Genomic DNA, 20,374 nt, shown 5'->3' on the forward strand with positions numbered 1-20,374 from the left:
TAATAACATGTGATGTCTAGTCCAGGCTCTAAGATAGGTCTCAGGGATAAAGTAGTGAAAAGAAAAATGCAAACTTTGCCTCCAAGAAAGCACATTTTAACAGGGGCACTCACAATTACAATAAATTGTGCTTTGAGAAGTTTAGGTTCCTGAGGAAGCACAGAACAGAATCTAAGCAGTCAGGGAAGCTTCCTAGAGGAAGTGGGTTGTAAATTGAAGTCTGAGTGATATGTAGGAGTTTCCAGGTGGAACGGGGGTGGAAGGGAGGGAAGCCACGGGGAGATTATGCAATTTGCTCAACACCACACTGTTAGATTAAATAGTCATTTTACAGTCATTTTAAAAAGCTGTAAAAAAATATGTCTTTAGAAAGTTGTCATCAGCCTACTTACTTCATGCATGTTCTCATCTTCATAAATGAAGATCTGAATTTTTCATTTGTATTTCTAAAATACAACTTTTTATTTTATGATTTCTACTATTAATTCTCTTGTTATTCACCATGCAATGAACAATTTTTGGTGCACAACTGTGTTCCAGGCACAGCTCAGGCACTAGGAATACAGACATGAGTAAAAGAGTGTTGCCCTTTAGGGACCTATAGGCTAATGGGAGAAACAGACATGTAAATACTATATATAGCAACACAATGTGCTAATTTGAGGTCACATTTGGAATGGGTTTTAGATCTTGAGTAGGAGTTTTCCTGTTACAGAGAAAATTAAATATAAAAGTATGGGCTGACAAAATGACCTCATATGGCCAGACAACGGGGAGGCATTCTGTTTTGCTGGAGCAGATGGTGTGTGGTTACATAAGGGTAGGGAGCAGGTAGGGATAAGATGGCAGGAAATATGGCTAAAATATATGTGGAGTTAAAGGATTATATGCTAAAGTAGGGATTATGAATTTTATGCTATAGATGTGCAGGTGACAAATGAAGAGGTTTAAATAAGGGAGAGATCTTTGTCTTGAATGAGGTAATTCTAGCAGGTGTTAGAGCTTCCTTCTGTCTCCTTGGATTTTGCACCTTTTGTAATAATCTTCAAATAATTGGGGGTTAGAAAAGAAGCAGCCACATTTTGAGAAGGTTCATATTAGTAGGCAAATGCATTTTCTAACATTTGGTGCCTGAATGAGGTGGTTATTCAGTCATAAGGTATGACCCACCTAAGTAAATCCCCTTATGAGAAGCTGGCCCAGTAACATTTTCACTATAAGGGGAGAAAGACAACCCGTGCTCAGATGGGCAGCTCTCAAGTTACAGGTTTGACCAGGGTGGATTATATAGGCCTCATTTCTTCTTCCAGATTCACTAATTTACATTATATTTTAGCTTTTTGAAGAGAGGTGGGAAGGGTGTAGTATGACTCCCTGGATGTTATACCAGTGATTGTTTCTCTGCATAGATGACAACACCAGGAATGTGGAATTGAGCATGCCACTATGCAGTGTCAGTAATGTTGGGAATGATGGCCTGGAATTAAGAAAGACTAGTTAAAATGATTAAAATAATATTTTCAGTAGTATCAATGACTGAGAAAGAGGAAGTGGAAATATAGGAGAAAATTCAGAATCAAGATATATTTCTTAAGTAGAATAGTCAGAATTTGGTTATCTGCTTGATAAAGAGATTGGTTGTGGGGTGTCTAGCTAGGATTGGTTGTGGGGTATCTAGCTAGGAGGTATACAGGTGTTTGTAGTGCTAACAGAACTCACAAACGTAGGAGGTAGAAGAGATCTGAGTGAGATGGTGGTGTGTTGAGTTTGGATTTGCTATGGAACAACCAAAGAAGGGAACTAGAACTAAGAAAATAATGACTGAAAACAGACATTGGTAGTTATTACACATCATCTTCCTATCTTTTCACTGCTATACCTTAATGCCTAGAACAGAAGCTATTCATTGATGTAATTAATTGATGAAAGGTGTTATAATGTATCATTTAAATAAGAGCTTCTTAAAAGTGTGATAAAAGAGTATATGTCTGGAAACCTAGAAGCCTCTCACATTCCATAATATGAAGGGGGGAAAAAAAGTCAGCTTTTGTTACTGTTGATTTTCTGACAGTAAATCTTTGAAGGAGGATATGACATCAAGGGACAGTTTATTCCATGATACTTTATCTACCTTCCCCTTTTTACTAATACATACGATTCTTCATGTACTGCCATGTTAGTTTAAAACGTCTGAATAATAACAATGATAGATCCCTTGTATTGGTTGCCAAATGATGAATATGAACTATTTTTGTCTTCTTTGTACATTGATTTACTTTTAATTATATTTTGGGCAAGAAGAATTTTCAGGAACCTAATTATAACACTGTACATGTTTCAAAAATTGTTCTTATGGGAAATATTTTTGCTTGGTTAAAAGATTTATCATCTTTCTATTATGAAATATACTATGCAGGGTGAGGATGAAGTGGTGGAATCTAATGCAGCTACTGGCATTTCTGCAGAATAACTATCCAAATGGAATCTTTGCACAGTTTTTCTTTGGAATTATTTTAAAAGGGTGGAAGTGATGAGGAGGGAGGTCAAACTGATAACAGTGTTGAAAGTGATTTGGAATCAACGTCACATCACTTACAACTGCCTTAGATATCCATTTGAAGCACAACATGATATTTCTGTAATTATTTTACTTCCCTCTAATAACCGCATAGGAATAGGTTTGTTTCCCCAGTGAATAGCTCTGTTCAGAGCCTTTCCTTATCTTTATTTTCCAGGTTTCACTAGTGGTTGATATCATATGCATTCTTACAGGGAGACAGTGGATAAATCAGTAGTTTTCCATCAAAGCAAAGATTACATACAAGAAGTAGAGCAGTGGCATGTAACAAGTTTTGTTAGGGAAAAAAGGTAGAAAATGGAAAAAATAACATAATTGTTTCAGAGAACAGAAATCATGAAACATAGACCATGGTTTTGAACATACAGTGAGTGTAATAGATGTATTGAATGTAATAGATCCAGTGAGTACAATAAATAAACTGAGGTTTATTGACCACAGCCTATTATATTTTTCTTTTAAATACTAGTTAGCTTGTAGTATAGTAAAAGTTTATTCTGAAACCTAATATGCTGGTGAAATGTTAAACTAAACTAAGCTACTATGAGGTGTAAAATCAAGATGTAAGATTCAATTAAATTATAAAATAATAATATAGATTATACTAAGGTTCTTAATTATATGTATTTAGTATTGCAGAATGAGATTATTATTGTTAATTACTTTGTATTTGTGTTCTTGGATCAAAGCACAATATATATAAGGCAACATCCCACTCTAAAATACTCTAGTTAAATTAGACATTTGACCAGGTGTGGTGGCACATGCCTGTAATCCCAGCACTTTGGGAGGCTGAGACAGGTGGATCACTTGAGGTCAGGAGTTTGAGACAAGCCTAGCCAACATGGTGAAACCCCGTCTCTACTAAAAATACAAAAATTAGCCAGGTGTGGTGGTGGGCACCTGTAATCCCAGCTACTCAGGGAGCTGAGGCAGGAGAATTGCTTGAGTCCAGGAGGTAGAGCCAAGATAGCGCTACTGCACTCCAGCCTGGGCGACAGAGTAAGGCTCTGAACTCCAAAAATAAATAAATAAATAAATAAGAAAGGCATTAACCTGCATGTATGCTATTGTATAAATTAGAAAATTACATAAAATCTTATTTAGTATCTACTCCCAAAATATGGAAGCTACCCAATTCAAATGTAATATACTACCATTGTTGGAGGAAGAAATCAGTGTTAACATCCATTTAGGGGTCCTGCCCAACAGTATGTGGATTAATGCTATCCAGTGCTAACCTTTTTCTCCCCTTTAAAAACCATACTTGTTATATTTTGTAATTATGAATCTCTTTGAAGTATTTTCAAGACTTACTTACCTAACCGTTTTTTCCATACAAGTATGTGAAAGAATGGCAAGCATCTTCTATAGTACGTGTTTGCCCAATATCCGGTGATTTTCCAAGCCCTCCTCAAAGTGTATTTACAATTCGTTTGGTTTAACATGACCCAGTGTTTCTCCTATATTTGCATGCTGTTGCCAAATGAACTTTATATCACCAGCCTCAACACATTACTCTCATCCTTTAGAATCTAAAATGATTCTTCTCTGATGGTGGGATTAAAACCAAATGCTTCAATTTAATTTTGACATTCTTCTAATCTGCCCTCCTACATACTTGTGGGATGTTACTTCCCATTGTTTCATTCTGTATTTATTATATGTGTTTGGTATTAATTATACAAGATTCTTTTAGGTTCTCTAAAGTTCACAAAAATGAGTTCATTGTCCCCATCTGCAGGAGCTTGCAGTCTAATAAAGGAGGAAAAATGCATGTAAATAAAGTTGCCAATAGGTGGAAAGTGACCCAGGAGAAAGAGATAAACTGTTAGCATGACACACAGGGTAGAGACATGACTTCCAGAAGCAAGAATTAAAAGGTTTTATGGAGGCAGTGACATTTGTAATAGTTGAGGATTGGGTAGGAATTAGGAGAACAGAGACAGGACTTGAAATCACATTCCAGTTAGAGTAAACAGCCTGGATAAATACATGGGGGAGTTTTTTGTCTAAACTATAAGGTATATGAGAAGTAATACAGTAAGTGTGGAAAAGCATATCATTGCTAATTCATGAAATGTTTTTAGTGTCTAGTTATCTGAATTTCATCCAGAATTGTGGCACTGGAAATCTAAAGGGGCATGTGGATTAAATATGTTTCCTACACGTACATAAGGATCATGTAATTAAATATGCTTCTCTTTTTTGATTCTTGTTCTTCTATTTCACTCTGTATATCTTAGATATTCTAAAGTATATTGACAAAACCACTGCAGGATACTTTCTTTATGTTTTAACCCAAAGATCCAGCACAATCCTTAATTCAATAAGTATTCACCAAATGGTTGAATAGACAAATGAATGAATGAAGAGATGAATAAGTGTTTGAATGAAAAGAATGAAGTGACTTTATTGTAAGTGTCTGTACTGAAAACTAACAGTAAGGGCAAACGCATGTGAAAGTGGTGTATTTGTGAATTGTCATGAAGGTCAGCCAGCCCTTCCTCTGTTGAGGGAATGATCAGACACTGGACGCTTTCACTTTGCATTGAGAATGGTTTCCTAAGACTAGTCATCCTGCTTCTATGAAGTCACTTCCATATAATCCCACCAGAATGACCTTCTAAACAGAGATTATTTAATTTCATTCTTTTGTTCTAAACCCACCAATGCTGTCCTACTTTATTGTAATAAACTTCTTACCACAGTTTGTAATGCCCTCTTTGATTTGGCCCCTGCCTATTTTTCAGATTTCCTCTCTTTCCTCACTTGCTTTCCTTCACCCACAGAAAACCTTCCTTCTACTCCTCATGTGCTGTAAACCACATCTCATTCTTAACACCCTGCCACCACCCGACCTCTTGGAATAATCTGCCTGTAAGTCATCACGTGACTGACTCATTCTCATCCTTTTTATTTTAGCTCTGATGCCATCTCATCAAAGAGGTGCTCTCTGACCCTCCATAATTGCTATAATCTAAAGCATCCCATCTGCTTCTCACCTCCTTCATCTTATACTAGTCTTGTTCATGTAACCCTCTTCATAGCCATTTAGCCATTTTGACTATCATATAGTTCATTTACTTGTTTTTTTTATCTTCTGCCAGATGAAATTTACAACACACAAGGACGGGTCTCTTATCTGTGGTTTACTACACTGTCTACAGAAGGATTTAGTACATGAGGGACCAAAAAAAATTTAGTTTTTTTTTTTTTAATTGAATGAATGAAGGCAAGGTAATGCCTTGCTTTTTTTCCTATGAAAAATTATCAAACCCCTAGAAAGAATAGCCTGTATGCAGCACTGCCTTATGCCTTTGCCAGATACTTTGTCCTTAACCCCTCTCAGAATGCTGTTTTTTGCCTTTATCATTCAACTCCCAAGTGTCACCTTTTTATGGTTCATCGGCCTCCAGGTCATCAATCTATTTACCTACGTTATATTTCTTTCGTGTTTGATTCTTGTTGAAATTATCTCTTTACTTGGCTTGTGTGGCTGAGAAATATTTTGATTCTCATGTAATTCTGAGGAATCATTCTCTGGCTTTAGTTCAGGTTATGCTTGCTGACACTTTAAAAATAAGTGGGTAGCTCTATTTTCACCTGTTTTTGCATTCTTTCTTTGGGAACTTTACCCAGCCTTGTGATTTATTTAATCCCAAGGTGCGGTGCCCTCACCTGAGGTCTAGGTGTGTATCTCCAAATACTCCTGTGGACTTTTTGGGCATTTTCCAACTACATATCTAGTTGATGTCTAGTGAGGTTTAAATCTCAGAGGTGTGACCTTGGTAACTTATCTCAGTTTCACATTCCTCAACTATAAAATTGAGATATACCTATTTTATGAGGATCCTACGAGACACTATGTACAATACCTAGCCCAGAACCAGCTACATGCTGATGAAAGGACTCAATGAATGTTTTCCATTATTATCATTTTTATCCCTATTAGATATAGCCTTTGCCAAGGTTGATATTTCTTGACTGCAAGATAATACAGCTAGTTCTCTATATAAAGAAGCTATACTTTTGATTGCACATTATACTTATGTACTAAAATTATTTAAACAAAAATCTACTGTGTGTTTTAAGTTTGCATTGAAGTGTGCCTACTGACAATTGACAAGGAAAAAGAATCCGTAAGATGGATATCAAAAAATAACATTAATGAGCTGGTAAAGCTAAAATTACAGGAACTTATGAAATTGGTTAAACATAAAAACCATTAAACTGTTTACTGAAGCTTCACAGATATACTGCAGCTAATGAGCATTTCTGCTATTTAAATAAGCCCAAATTGAACACACATTACATGGATACATAATTAGTCATGGCAGTCAGACACACATAGACTTTCTTTTAAAGCTCTATTTAGGGAATCTTTTCCATTTGATTTATTTTGTTAATTAAAATATTTTACAGTGTTCACTTATATTTTAATAATATTGTTTTCACAAGTAATATAATTTACTACTGGTTTCCTATTTGTTTTTATTTTTCTGTTAAATGCAACAAATGAGCATTTTTATATGAAACATTTTTCTTAACCCCTTTCAGTAATTATTTATATCATTTGATGATATAATTCAGCATTTAAAAAATTTTGTTCACTGAGAAGTATACACAAAATATTTCAGTACTTTTCTGTTTTTTTTTACTGTCTCATAATTATCAAGTAATATTAAGCACCCAAATGTGCATAGAATTATAATGATTATGGTCCAAACCAGATTAAAAGATGATCTATTCCTTCAATGAGTTATAGGCTTAAATAGATGATATCATTAAATATAAGTAAGCAAATCAAAGTACAGCATTTGGGGATCAAACAGAGAATTTGAAAACAATTCCTATATATTTATTTCAAGGATACTGACCTCCTTGAGATCTCTTTCAGGTAAAATGAAATCCAATGTTCAAGGAGTTCAGAATATTAAATAGATAGAATTATTTCAGAGAAATAAGCAAATGAAGGTGAAATGCTTAAACTAGTTTAATTCGGAATTGGTTTGTTGGTCAGTTTAGGAAATGGAAATGAAATTCTCAATAGAAAACAAATAACACAAAAGGAGTTGCTATAGGCTATTGTTGACATCCATCTTTTCCATTCAACTTGGGGAGCCCAAGTTTAATCTGAACAGGGAGAGGAAGAAGATCAGATCTTTTCTTTACCCTGCCTGATTTCTACCAGCATATTCAAACTGAAAATTATCTAACCATAGCAGTAGGGAAATCAAATAGTTAAATCAATCAAAGGAAATTCACCATGTGTCCATTCTTCCCTGTTTAGCATGTTTGTCACTGTAGAAACACTTTTCCTCTACACAATGAACTGACTCTCTAATTGTGAAAATAAGACCTACAAGAAAAATAACTAAGACAGAACATATGGATGCTAAATAAATGGTATGGACAAATACTACATTTGGAAAATGTATGAAATGGAATGGAAAATACTATATTTTTGACCAAAAAAAAAAAATACGTTAGATTCCTCTTACATGCCAAGTATATGCTAGATGCTGGGGAAGTGGCTGACTTAAATATATTCTCTGAACTTAGGAGTGGTAGAGGTAAAACAAATAATTGAAATAAAGTCACATAGTACCTAGTGTAACAAAAAGCCCTTTGTGGTTAATTCACCAGAAAGGGGGGAAAAGGGTTTCATTGGAAGAGATGTTCTCAAGGCTGAATCTGTGAAGCTAGCCAAGACTAGAATTCTTTGCTGTTCCTATTTTCATTTTAGTTACTCCCATGATCCCCAGTGATGAATTTTAAGGAACCGTGGTGAGTCTATTTATTCTGGCTTTATCTTGCCCCTACACCCAAAGTCAGAAGCAGCAGGACGTTGGAGACAGAAATAATTGAGTTCAATACTGTCTCTGCCACCTCTTGGCTTTATTGAGGATGATAATATCCACCTTCAAGGGTTCTTTTATGATCTAATAAGATATTCTATGGAAACATCCAGCAATATGCCTGCCATGTACTAGGGATCCATAAGTGCTGACTGATTATTTTTTCTTTCTTTTTTTTTATTGCACTTTAGGTTCTGGGGTACATGTGCAGACCATGCAGGATTGTTGCATAGGTACATACATGGCAATGTGGTTTATTGCCTCCATCCTCTTGTCACCTATATCTGGCATTTCTCTCCATGTTATCCCTCCCCAACCTCCCCATCCCCCCACTGTGCCTCCCCTGGCCCTGTCTACAGACCCCAGTCTGCGATGCTCCGCTCCCTGTGTCCATGTGTTCTCATTGTTCAACACCTGCCTATGAGTGAGAACATGTGGTGTTTGATTTTCTGTTCTTGTGTCAGTTGGCTGAGAGTGATGTTTTATTTTTTCTAACATTCTTCTTTAGTTGAGAGTGATGAAGTAAGCAGGATAAAATTTCCATTGGATAGATTGGCACAACATGTTAACTGACTGGCTGTTGAGGTATTTGGAAACAAGATTCAAGAATCATACTAAGATTTGTACGATCTATTTTTAGTTTTGAATAAGGGAATAGGGGCCAGACGCAATGGCTCATGCCTATAATCTGAGCTATTTGGGTGACCAAGGCTGGTCAGGAGTTTGAGACCAGCCTGAACAACATGGTGAAACCCCATCCTACTAAAAATACAAAAATTAGCTGAGTTTGGTGGCACATGCCTATAATCCCAGCTACTTGGGAGGCTGAGATACAAGAATCACTTGGACCAGGGAGGGGGAGGTTGCAGTGAAGGGTAGTCACGCCACTGCACTCCAGACTGGTGACAAAGCAAGACTACATGTCAAAAAAAAAAAAAAAAAAGAGTAGGAAAAAGCAGCAGTGACGATTAAAAACTCATCATGAGGACAGGTGGAAAAACAGAAAGTATGATGTCACAGAAGCCAAGCTAAAAGACTTTCATGAAAAGGGAGTGGTTATCTGTTGAATTTTGCTGAGAAATCAAGGAATGCAACAAGGGGGAGGTGCATTAGCTGCCTGTCCAACTTTGCCTTTGCATGACCCTAAGAGTAAGGACCTCCTTAAATTTGCTTTTGGCTGCCTCACCCACCTCACCGTGTTTCAGGTACTGAAGCAAGATGACCACTGAGAAGAATCACTGGACTTGGCAACCTGGAACTAATTAATCAACTCAGTGAAAAGAGTTTTAGTGAAGCTTTGGAGGCAAATGCAGATCTGGAGTGGTACTACTGTACACATGTGTACCTACATATGGGAAAACTCTAATTTGCAGAGAGTGGCTGGTAATAGAGAAGAGAGTGAACATAGCGTAAGGGGCAAACTTTCCAGCAGGTAAAAGGAAAGGCTCATTGGGCCCATGTGGAGAGACTAGCCTCTGATAGGAGGTAGAGTTCCTTAGTGGTATTAAAAAGGAAGAGAGAGAATGAAGGTATAGATCCAGCAGATTTGTAGTTTGCTGATGGGAAGACAAGAGAGTGTCCATGTGATAGCTTTTATATTCTCTATGAAATGTCAGACGAAACTTTCTTCTGACAGTGGGGGGCAAGAGAAAGGAGTCAGGTCTGTAGGTTTGAGAAGTGAAGCAAAGGTATGACTGGTGCTCACAATGAGTAGAGGAGGTGAAATAGTAAGGTCATCAATAATAAATCATGAGATGGGAAGGCCCAGAGGAAGCTTGTGAACTTAGTTTTGGATGTGATGATTTGGAAGGGACGTTAGAGCATACAGGTTATAATTTTAAACAGGCATCCATAAATGCCAGAATAAAAGGAAGAGCTCAAGGGAGAGTTTGAGGCCATCTTTATAGAGATGAAATTGAAAGCCCCAAATGACTGTGATTTCTGACAGAGAAAGTGCAGTGGACTGGATATTTGAGAGCTAAGAAGTGTAAAATGAAGAGGAGAGAAGGGGTTATAGCCCAAAAAGGACAGATTAAAGGTGAGCAGAGCCTGGGTAGAGTAGCGTTCTGCAAATCAAAAAAGGAGATCAAAGTTAATGCCATTCAGCTGTTGGATGCTACAGAAAGACAAAGGGCTGAAAACTAAGGCCACAGAATTTGGTGACCATGGAGACAATACTTTCATTAGAGGAATAATTTAGTGGTGAGAAAAGTAAGCAGCCCGAGTATATGATTGAGAAATCAGATAAAGGAAAATATAAGAATTGCAGTGAGAAAAGAGAACCATCTCAAAAACAAAGTTTTTCCAAATAGGAGAGGAGAGGAAAAAAATGACAAATACAATATACTGAAAAAAGTAAGAGACAGTATTTGAGGACCTGGAGGAGCAGGAAGGTACAGAATCAAGGTTACCTTTTGAGAGGTTGGCAAAAGGAAAATGATGAATCTTCATTGTGGAGAGCATACTGATTAAAATACTTAGAGGTGGAAGGGAGATGTGAAGACAAAGCTCGTGTCATCCAGACTTGATATTCTTAGTTGGAGGCATTCTCTGGTTCTGGTCTTTCCTTACCGCAGGTTATTCTATTTAAACAGAACTCTGATATCCTGGCCTTGTAATTAGAATGTATTTGATCTTGCTGAGATTTTGCTTTCAGCGCTGAATTACTGAGATTATTACCTCAGCTCGCCTTTTAGTTTCATTGTGCTTCCATACTACTGGGTAATAGGTTATGTAAAATTAAACAACAAGGACATAGATGAATTCATCTATGTTTTCAAGGTATCATTTTATTGTAAATGTTGAAAGTTTTTATTCCCCAAATTGTTTTATAACATATCAAACTCTCCAATCAATACTAATAATCCTCCTTCATTATGATATCTGTTGTATTGTTTTATTGTTTATGGAGAATTAATTTATATTTGTGTACTAAAATATAACATTCTTGACATCTTTTTATAAATACTGAGAAATATACTTGTCATATGCTTGTGGGTTTCTCTTTTACATATATGACAGCACAGCTACATCAGTTTAATTGACCTTGGCAATCTGCATCTGCTAGTGATGTGTCCCTGAGGGACGTTTCTGCAATTTTAAGCTGTGGCTTATTGAGGAACTCGTGTGTCACAATACCATTAAGTCTGTATAAAAAATCATTTCATGCATAACATTAACTTGACTAAAAGTTCCAATTTCAAAACCATTTCTTGTTATAAAGCTACCTCAGAGTGTCTTTGTTTTTTAAATAAGCTCATTTGAACATAGTAGTAATTAAAGCAGAAAATTAACATAAATCTTGAATGTTTGGTATGAATTAAGGACGTTTTCATTCTTTATAAAGACCGCATAAAATTCTAGGCACCATATCATTTAACAAATTTCTCTCCCAATTGCAGAATAATATAGACTGTGAATAAGCATGTTTTGGGATTCTTTTTCAAGTTCTTTTTCTGTTCAACTGTGGAGCTCCTGGGACATATGCCATAGTCTTCATCAAGATGCAATCTCATGGAAATCTGTGAGAAAACTGTTCATGAACATAACAGAACATCCTTCCCCCCCCCATTTTATGAACAAGAAAGGAATAATACAATCCTTCTATTAATATTCATTTAACACTTCATAGGAAACGGCAAGCAGTTATTTGGTTTGCAAATGTAAATATACATTTTTCATCCACTTATGCTTTCACTCCTTCCAAGCTGGGTAAAGACAGAACAGAAGATTTGCTTCTGAGATTTATTTTTATTGTATTCCAAGTTAAATGTATCAGCAGAGATGTAAAAGAGCCCTGAGGAGTTCATAGAACAGTTACAATGATGAGGCTGATAGTCTTCCTCATAAGGAGCAACTAAATAAATGAATTTCTTTCTGACAAATTACGAATAACATGTACATGAATTTTTTTCACTGAATCCTTGATTTGAGTTCTAAGCTAAAAAATATGACTAAATAATAAAAATAATGGCTATATTTTAAAAGAATTGTTGAAATTAGGAAAGGTATTTAGATCCATAATCAGATTCAACAAAGTTTCAATAAATTTAAGAATACTATATGGTTATTACATTTACTTAAGTAGAGTCTGCTATATCTATAAGGAAATGATCCTAACCATTTGATGTTTCAGTTGTGATACAGTCATTCTTGGTGTTTAGTGCTACCGAAAGAAAACATTTCTGACCTGCTGTAGCATTGCTTGTATTTATAAAAGTTGTCCATGTTCTATTTTCTCAGTGATCTTTTTGTAGATATTTAATGAGCCAACTATTGGGTATTAAAATAGATATATATGATCTCTGTTTTGATTGATGTTAATAATATCATAACCAGCTGTGTGATCTCTCGGTTTTTCTTTTTACTTCTGGAATGAAATTAGGAACATGTTAAACTTGAAGGTCTCCAAAATGAGCAGGAGGAAATTTGGTAGTTAATTTTCAAAAGGAGGCTGAGATGATTTTTAATATGAAAGAAAATCCTTTTCTATTTTAGAATAGAGTATCAAAGAATTGTTTGATTTTTAATGAGGTTAGCTGGATATTACAAATGATAAAATAATTAAAACAGTTGGTATTCAGGTTTAAGACTTCAAAGGATAAATCAAATATTGAGGAAAGAAAGCTTATTTTTAAAAGTATACATGAATATTATGAATGTTTAGGGACACATAATAACACAATGCATATACAATAGAAATGCCCATGAACAGAAGAGTGCTTTTGAATTCAGAAATAAATGCCCCTAGGGTGGCTTATGATGTTGGTCCTAAATCTTTTAAGAAATGAAAAGTTACTTATTTAACTCAAAGTAATGTTTCCTGACTACTTATTGACTGAGTTTGTGACAGCTGGAATGTTAAAGTGAATTGTTCTATGTACATTTTTTGCCTCCTAAAATATGGTAAAGCACATTCTTCAAGAACTTCAATTTAATGTGTCAAGCATTTATGCAGCACCTTCTGTGTACAATTCACTGTGCTCAAGTTAAGATTCAAATTTTATGAGGCCTGAAGCTTATATAATTTGAGGGCTCTTCTTTAATTAAAGGAAAATTTGTAAATTCAAAATTAGTCACAGGGTTTTGAAAGAGTCCCATGCAAGTGAAGACCCTGATTTAAGCGTCAGCAACTTCACAATAGAGTTATCCCTTCACATCTCTCGGGGCTTGGTTCCAGGATTCCCCTTGAATACCAAAATCCATCTATGCTCTCATGTCTGTTATAGAAAATGGTGTATTATTTGCATATAATCTACACAAATTCTCCCATATACTCTAAATCATCTTTATATTACTTATGATATATCTAATACAATGTAAATGTTATATAAATAGTTGATATACTGTATTGTTTAGGGAACAATGGAAAGAAAAATGTATGTACATGTTCAGTACAGACTTAAACATTCTATTTTTCTCCTAAATATTTTCAGTGCACAGTTGACTGAATCCACAGATGTGGAACCTACAGATATGGAGGGTCAACTATAAACATGTCTTTGACTCTAATTGATGTCATGGGACTCAGGGATAACTAAGGAATTATTCCTACATGCTCAAGGTTAGAGTGAAATCTGTACTTAAATTTCAAGGATATTCGTGTAAAACATGAGATACATGTAAAAAAAAAAAAAAGGCTTTCATCTCCTAGTGATAAAAATTTGAATTTCTTTTATTTTAATAATAATCTTTATTTTGAATCTCTTATAGGCCAAAGTTTTGGAAACATAAGATCATTTCTGATAGAACAGAATTCATTTTTAGCCCTTGTCACTATTTATAAAGCTCATTACATATATCATGCAATGATGGTGTGTTACAGTTGCCATTATTAAAATAGGTTGAATTGATGAGTCATACTTACTATTGACTTTCTTGCAACTCAAGTAACTGTCAACAGATGGTAGTGATGATCTGTTTATGCAATGGGGTACAAATGATAAAGGTCTCTTTTCATGTGACCTTTAAAGACATTAGAAAAATTTTCTCAAAATGTCATTCTGCTTTGAAAATAATTACATGAATATTTAATTTTCCTCTAGATGAAAGATGAAAAAACAAATACAAACAGTAGAAGATTTTAAAATAAAAACCTAAGTATAATAGCCTTGACCCATCTACTCATTCATTCATTCATCCATCAATCCAATTGAGTGTCCTCTGCTCCAAGAACTGTAGTGTGCTCTAGGCAAGCGGTGTGGAAACATTCCTGTTCTCATGAAACCTACAATCTTGTGGGTAAAGCACTATCAACAGTAATCCCTCAATAATTTTCTGTAATCCTAACATTTTTAAGCAAAAAGCTACAAGTATGTACCAATGTTTATTTTATTTTTTATGTTTTTTTTTTATTTTACTCAGAAGAATCTGGTTTTGGTGTCAAAATAATATTTTTTTACATTTGGCTATTTTGCCTTATACTTGATTCATAAATCAATTAACAAATGACTTTTCTGTTCCAATATCACAAGCTCACTTCCTTTAGCTTAAGTTGTTATTAATATTTTTTCTTTTGAGTTCGAGTAAAGAATAAGGCTTAGTCTGTCTGAGATGTTATGCTTAAAAATTATGACATCATTACCTGGAGAGAATGTTTTATTCTAAACCCTGGCTTATTCAGTTTACTCCATCAAATAGGATGTTGTCCACCTTTCTTCATTTCTTCTCTTGCTCAACCCTTTCTCTAAATTGAATTCATTGATCTCTTCCAAATGTCAGGATTATGTTTTCAAAATGTTCTTTAGATATTTCTCTTAAAGAAACACAACCTTATTCCTCTTCCATGACTCTTTTGGATTCATTGGAATTCAGCATATTTACCAAATAATTGTAAAATTATTACCAAAATAATTGTAAAATGCGGCATATTTACCAAATAATTGTAAAACTACTTTACAGAGCAACTTCCACAAGGAACTAATGGTAATACTTGCATTTGTTGCTTTTAACAAAACAAAACAGAAATTGCTGGCTAAATGTAACTATATACTAGATCCATTAAACTGCTAAATAGTAAGTGCAAATAATTTGATGAAAATATTAAATATTTTGTCTCATTTTGCTTTATAAAATGTTTTGTTGTAAAAGGGAGATTAGCCATTGTCCTGAATTCATGATGTAACTTTCAAAAGTGACACACATGAACAAGTTTGGGATTATATGATTAGTAACAGATTTGTAAAAACAATGGTTATGAATAAAATTTTAGAAAATGTATTTTGTATGTAATTAAAAGCTTGTACTTTCTTTCTTCATAGATCCATACTTCTTAGACATAAATGTCTACTCTATGTCTACTCTGAAACACTGACCAAATCTGTGGTCTTTAATTCCTGTATGTGAGGTGCAGTTAAAGTTAAGTCAGTGCACTTTAAAAGTGTTGTTAACTCCAATATTTTGTGAGCTTTCCATTTTTATAGTTTACTAAAAACAATTTTTCGAATCTTTGGAACAATGATCATAATTTTTCTTAATTTTAACATTATTGTTATGGAATTATCTGTTGATTAGTAATTGTCTATTGTTTTTCACTTTTTTTTTCCAGTAAAAGAAGCCTTGAGTCCTATAAAATTTAACAGATGGGGTCTCCCAGAAGTAGATCCAGAAACGATGCAAACCAGTGAACCATGGGTGTTTGCAGGCGGTGATGTCGTTGGTTTGGCTAACACTACAGTGGAATCAGTGAATGATGGAAAGCAAGCTTCTTGGTACATTCACAAATATATACAGGTAGGCATTTGCCATCATTTCCACTTAATTCTTCCTCAGTGGATAAGTACTTCATTTATTTTTGATATTCACCTATAAGAGATTTTCTATAAGCTATATAACAAGCATATATAAAATATGTCACATACATATTTACTTGGACAAAAATTTTAAAATGTGGACTATGTAGTAGAACTGTTTAGTTGATTAAAAATTGGGCCAGACATGCTACCTTATACCTATAATCCCAGCAATTTAGAATGCTGAGGCGGGAGGATTGCTTGAGCCCAGGAGTTTGGGACCAGCCTGGGCAACATAGTAAGATCCCATCTCTACAAAAAATAAAAAATTAGATGGGCATGGTGGCACATGCCTCTGGTCCCAGCTTCTTGGGAGGCTGAGGTGGGAGGATTGCTTGAGCCCAGGAAATCAAGGCTGCAGTAAGCTATGATCGTGCCACTTGCACTTCAACCTGGACAACAGAGACCTTGTCTCAAAAAAAAAAGAAAGAAAAAATGTATTATGCATTCCTACCATTTGAGTACTGTGAAGTCATTAGTCCTGTTGTGTTCAAAATATTTATGAATGGCTTAAATACATAGATCCTACACTTTTCAAATCTGATGGTATATAATATGATAGGACATAGAATCTACATTAATTACAATATTATAAGTAATTATAATAGTGCAAAAAATGGTTTGATCTGTTCATTTGGACCAGATAACGTCCTATTTCCCAAACTCTATGCACCTAAGTGGAAAGAAAACAAATGTTCTATAAATTTCTGTTATAATTTTATTTTTTTAATTTTTATTCATTCATTTTTGTTTTTTGAGACAGAGTCTCACTCTGATGCCCAGGTTGGAGTGCAGTGGTACCATCTTGGCTCACTGCAGCCTCCGCCTCCTGGGTTCAAACAATTATCATGCCTCATCCCCCGAGTAGCTGGTACCATAGGTGCATGCCACCACACCTGGCTAATTTTTGTATTTTTAGTAGAGATGGGGTTTCAGTATGTTGACCAAGCTGGTCTCAAATTCCTGGCCTCAAGTGATCGACCCACCTCAGCCTCCCAAAGTGCTGTGATTATAGGCATCAGCTACCATGCCCAGACTTCAGTTGTAATTTTTAAAACTATTTAGTTTTATGATAAAATTCAGAATATGAAATGATGAGATGTGAAGTTGAGCATACTTTGGTACAATGACTGTGGTCTTGGGGAAGAAAGATATAACTACCAGATCTCAGTAGCTTACTTTCTGACTAAATGCTTTGTTTTCTTTAGATTCTATGATTTAATTAAATGTAAATTTACATTTAATTGAATTCTGAGTATTTTATGAGGACCACTAACTTAGTAGGTTTGAACCTGGAAATAAAAAATGTTAAATACTGCAGTTAACAGTTACCTCATTTACATAAAATGTTCCTAGAAATTTTGCTCTTGCTAATAAAATTTTTATTCTTTCCTGAATAAGAAACACTCTGCTCATACCATGCTCTTTTACCACTCTTGTTTTAGTTATGTTGTTTATTTCCCACATGGTTACAAAATTCACTTTACCTATAATGCTTCCTTTAATTTTTTCCTCTTTTCCATGACCATTTTGTCTATTCTAATTGCCCTTCTCATGTTTGTGTAACTAACACGGGACCTACTTATTTGCTAGGTAGGGCCTGGGCTTGACACTGATTATGTCATCTTTTAAAGTTTGATTCACCTGCCTACTTCCACCTCCTCCTTGGCATCTTTGAGTAGTGGGGCTTGAGATACTAGGTCTGGACCAAAGCATGGTGTCCCAGAAATGTAGGAATCTCAAAATGAGTGAGGTAACTGGGAGACTGAAGTGGGAGGATCACTTGAGCCCAGGAGTTGGAGGCTATAGTGAGCTATGATCACACCATTGCATTCTAGCCTGGGTAACAGAGTGAGACCTCAACTTTAAACAACAGAAGCAACAGCAATGAAAGACAGAGAGAGTGAAAGCAGCGGGTTTTGCAAAGAGACAAAGCTTTGATTTAGGAAGTAGCATCCAGGGAGATGCCAAATCCAAGATTTAAAAATTTTAAAAGTTATACATCAAAAGGGACTAAGCTAGGCAAAGAAAGAAATTAAAAAAGGGGAACACAATTTGAACAGAGACACTGGGAAACCCAAAGGAGACAAGTTGGCAAGTGGCTCCGGCACCAGTCTCTGCAGTGACTAAAGGATAGATAGCAGCAATATGCTTTACTAAATGTTTACGGCCTTAGACGGAGGAAGCAGCTCGGGACAGCTACTGCGAGTGGATACTTCCCTACGTTGGCTCCTTGTACATTTTTCTGTCCTCAAACCTATCTCCCTGTTTTTATTTTCTCATTCTACCCTTATTTTCAGAGTACTTTCATAGCTTTTAATCTAACCTGCAGTAAAACTCTCTAATCTGTACCTCCAACAGGACACTGTCTTGCATGATCCAGCTGTCTATTGGATATCTTCTGTTGCGTCTAATCTACTTTTCATATTCACTAAAGATTTTCATGTAAATGTCTTACCTACACTTCAGATTCACTGCTTTTAAACCAAACATTCCTTTCCAACTTGCTCCAACTCCAGTATTTGACATTTTTTATTTCCAGGTTCAGACCTGCTAAGTTAGTGGTCCTCATAAATTACTCAGAATAATTAAATTTTCAACATCAAGTTGGAAATTAATACAGTACTGATGGCTTCTTATTTTACCGAGTAAAAATATTAAAACAAAGTAAACTGACATTTATTTACATAAATTAATAGGACACTTTATGAAAAAGTTAGGAAACGGTAGAGCCTCAGAATAAGAGATACTGTCAAGGAAGTACAGTTAAAAGATTTAAACTGGTTCACATATACAACACATATTTTTGTTATTATAAGACAATATTTCTGTACATAGCTGTATTTACCAACTGCTTATATAAGTTTTATTCTTCCCCCTCTTGTCAATTCTTTTTCTATCTCTTAAAAACTCTTTTACACTCTTATTTTAGTTTGCTTATCTTTTGTGTGGAGTTATAATTTTTGATTGACTAGAAATATTACTGAGTGTCCTGGTAGCTCCTTAAGAAATGAAATTGGAATGGGAGATGAAAGAAGAGGTTCTTGTGTTAGACCAGGTGAAGCCCAGTGAATGCGTGAATTCACAGTGAAAATAGCACGAGGGCCGAGAAACTAAAAAGACTTGGAAAGGTAATGTTAAACACAGGTCAGTGGAGGATGGCTTGTTTTTGACTTTTATCCTAAATATTTAAATCCATTTATATATTTTTAAATCAAAATGGATAAACAATACTTAAATATATTTATGATTGTAGTTTGATAGTGTTTCACAATAACATCCTTAATGGTTCTTTTCTGTCTACTTCACTGGCATCTTGCAACTTCCCTGAATCTAGTAAATGTGTACTGGAAAAAGAAAGAATGATTATTTTACTTCCGTGAAAGGAGAGAAACAGACCTATAGGTATAATTAAGAAAAACATGCATGTGCTCTAAAAACACATATTGCTAGGAATGATAATGTTTGATATATAAAATATATGTCCTGCCCTGTAAGAGTTTTGGACTTAGCTGAAGGATTCAGACTTATCAAACTAAGTGTTGAATTACATTTTAAAATGGAGTAGAGATGGAAGGTAGGTAAAAATCTCTGTCAAGCAAAATCAGTATTTCCACCTTCCTGCCAGGGTGTTGGATGCAAATTCCTAAGCAGTGTTAAGGCTAACAAGGTACATATAGACAAAGTGGGATTTTCTCTCTCCACATTGTCATTAACTTAGTTCTGGCCTCTATCACCTCTCTTGAAATTGCCTCCACTTTCTCTCCTGTCAAATCCAATGCCCCTACATTGCAGCCAGAAGCATCTTTCTAGAATATTAGTTGAATCCTAATTTGCTCATTTAAAATAATTTAATGACTATTCTTCACATTCAAGGTAATGACCAAACTTCCTTAAAAAATATATATATATATATATATATATATATATATATATATATATAAAATTATTGCATTTTACATTCTGGGGTACATGTAAAGAACGTGCAGGATTGTTGCATAGGTACACACATGGCAATGTGGTTTGCTCCCTCCATCCCCATCACCTATATCTGGCATTTCTCCCCATGTTATCCCTCCCCAACTCCCTACCCCAAACTGTCTCTCCCCAGTCCCCCCGCCAACGGACCCCAGTGTGTGATGCTC

At 35.2% G+C, this 20,374-nt stretch overlaps 1 protein-coding gene across 2 annotated transcripts in view; it reads left to right on the top strand.

The window, feature by feature from the left end:
• Nucleotides 1–20,374, top strand: part of DPYD (dihydropyrimidine dehydrogenase) — a 758,429-nt gene that overhangs the window by 294,186 nt on the left and 443,869 nt on the right. For both annotated transcript variants that reach the window (XM_017503801.2, XM_017503800.2), the window contains exon 10: nt 15,986–16,170. In XM_017503801.2, the coding sequence (XP_017359290.1) occupies nt 15,986–16,170 (185 nt within the window). The remainder of the gene's footprint in view (nt 1–15,985; nt 16,171–20,374) is intronic.

Source organism: Cebus imitator, unplaced genomic scaffold (genome assembly GCF_001604975.1).
Source record: "Cebus imitator isolate Cc_AM_T3 unplaced genomic scaffold, Cebus_imitator-1.0 Scaffold315, whole genome shotgun sequence".
In the NCBI taxonomy this organism is placed as follows: Eukaryota; Metazoa; Chordata; class Mammalia; order Primates; family Cebidae; genus Cebus; species Cebus imitator.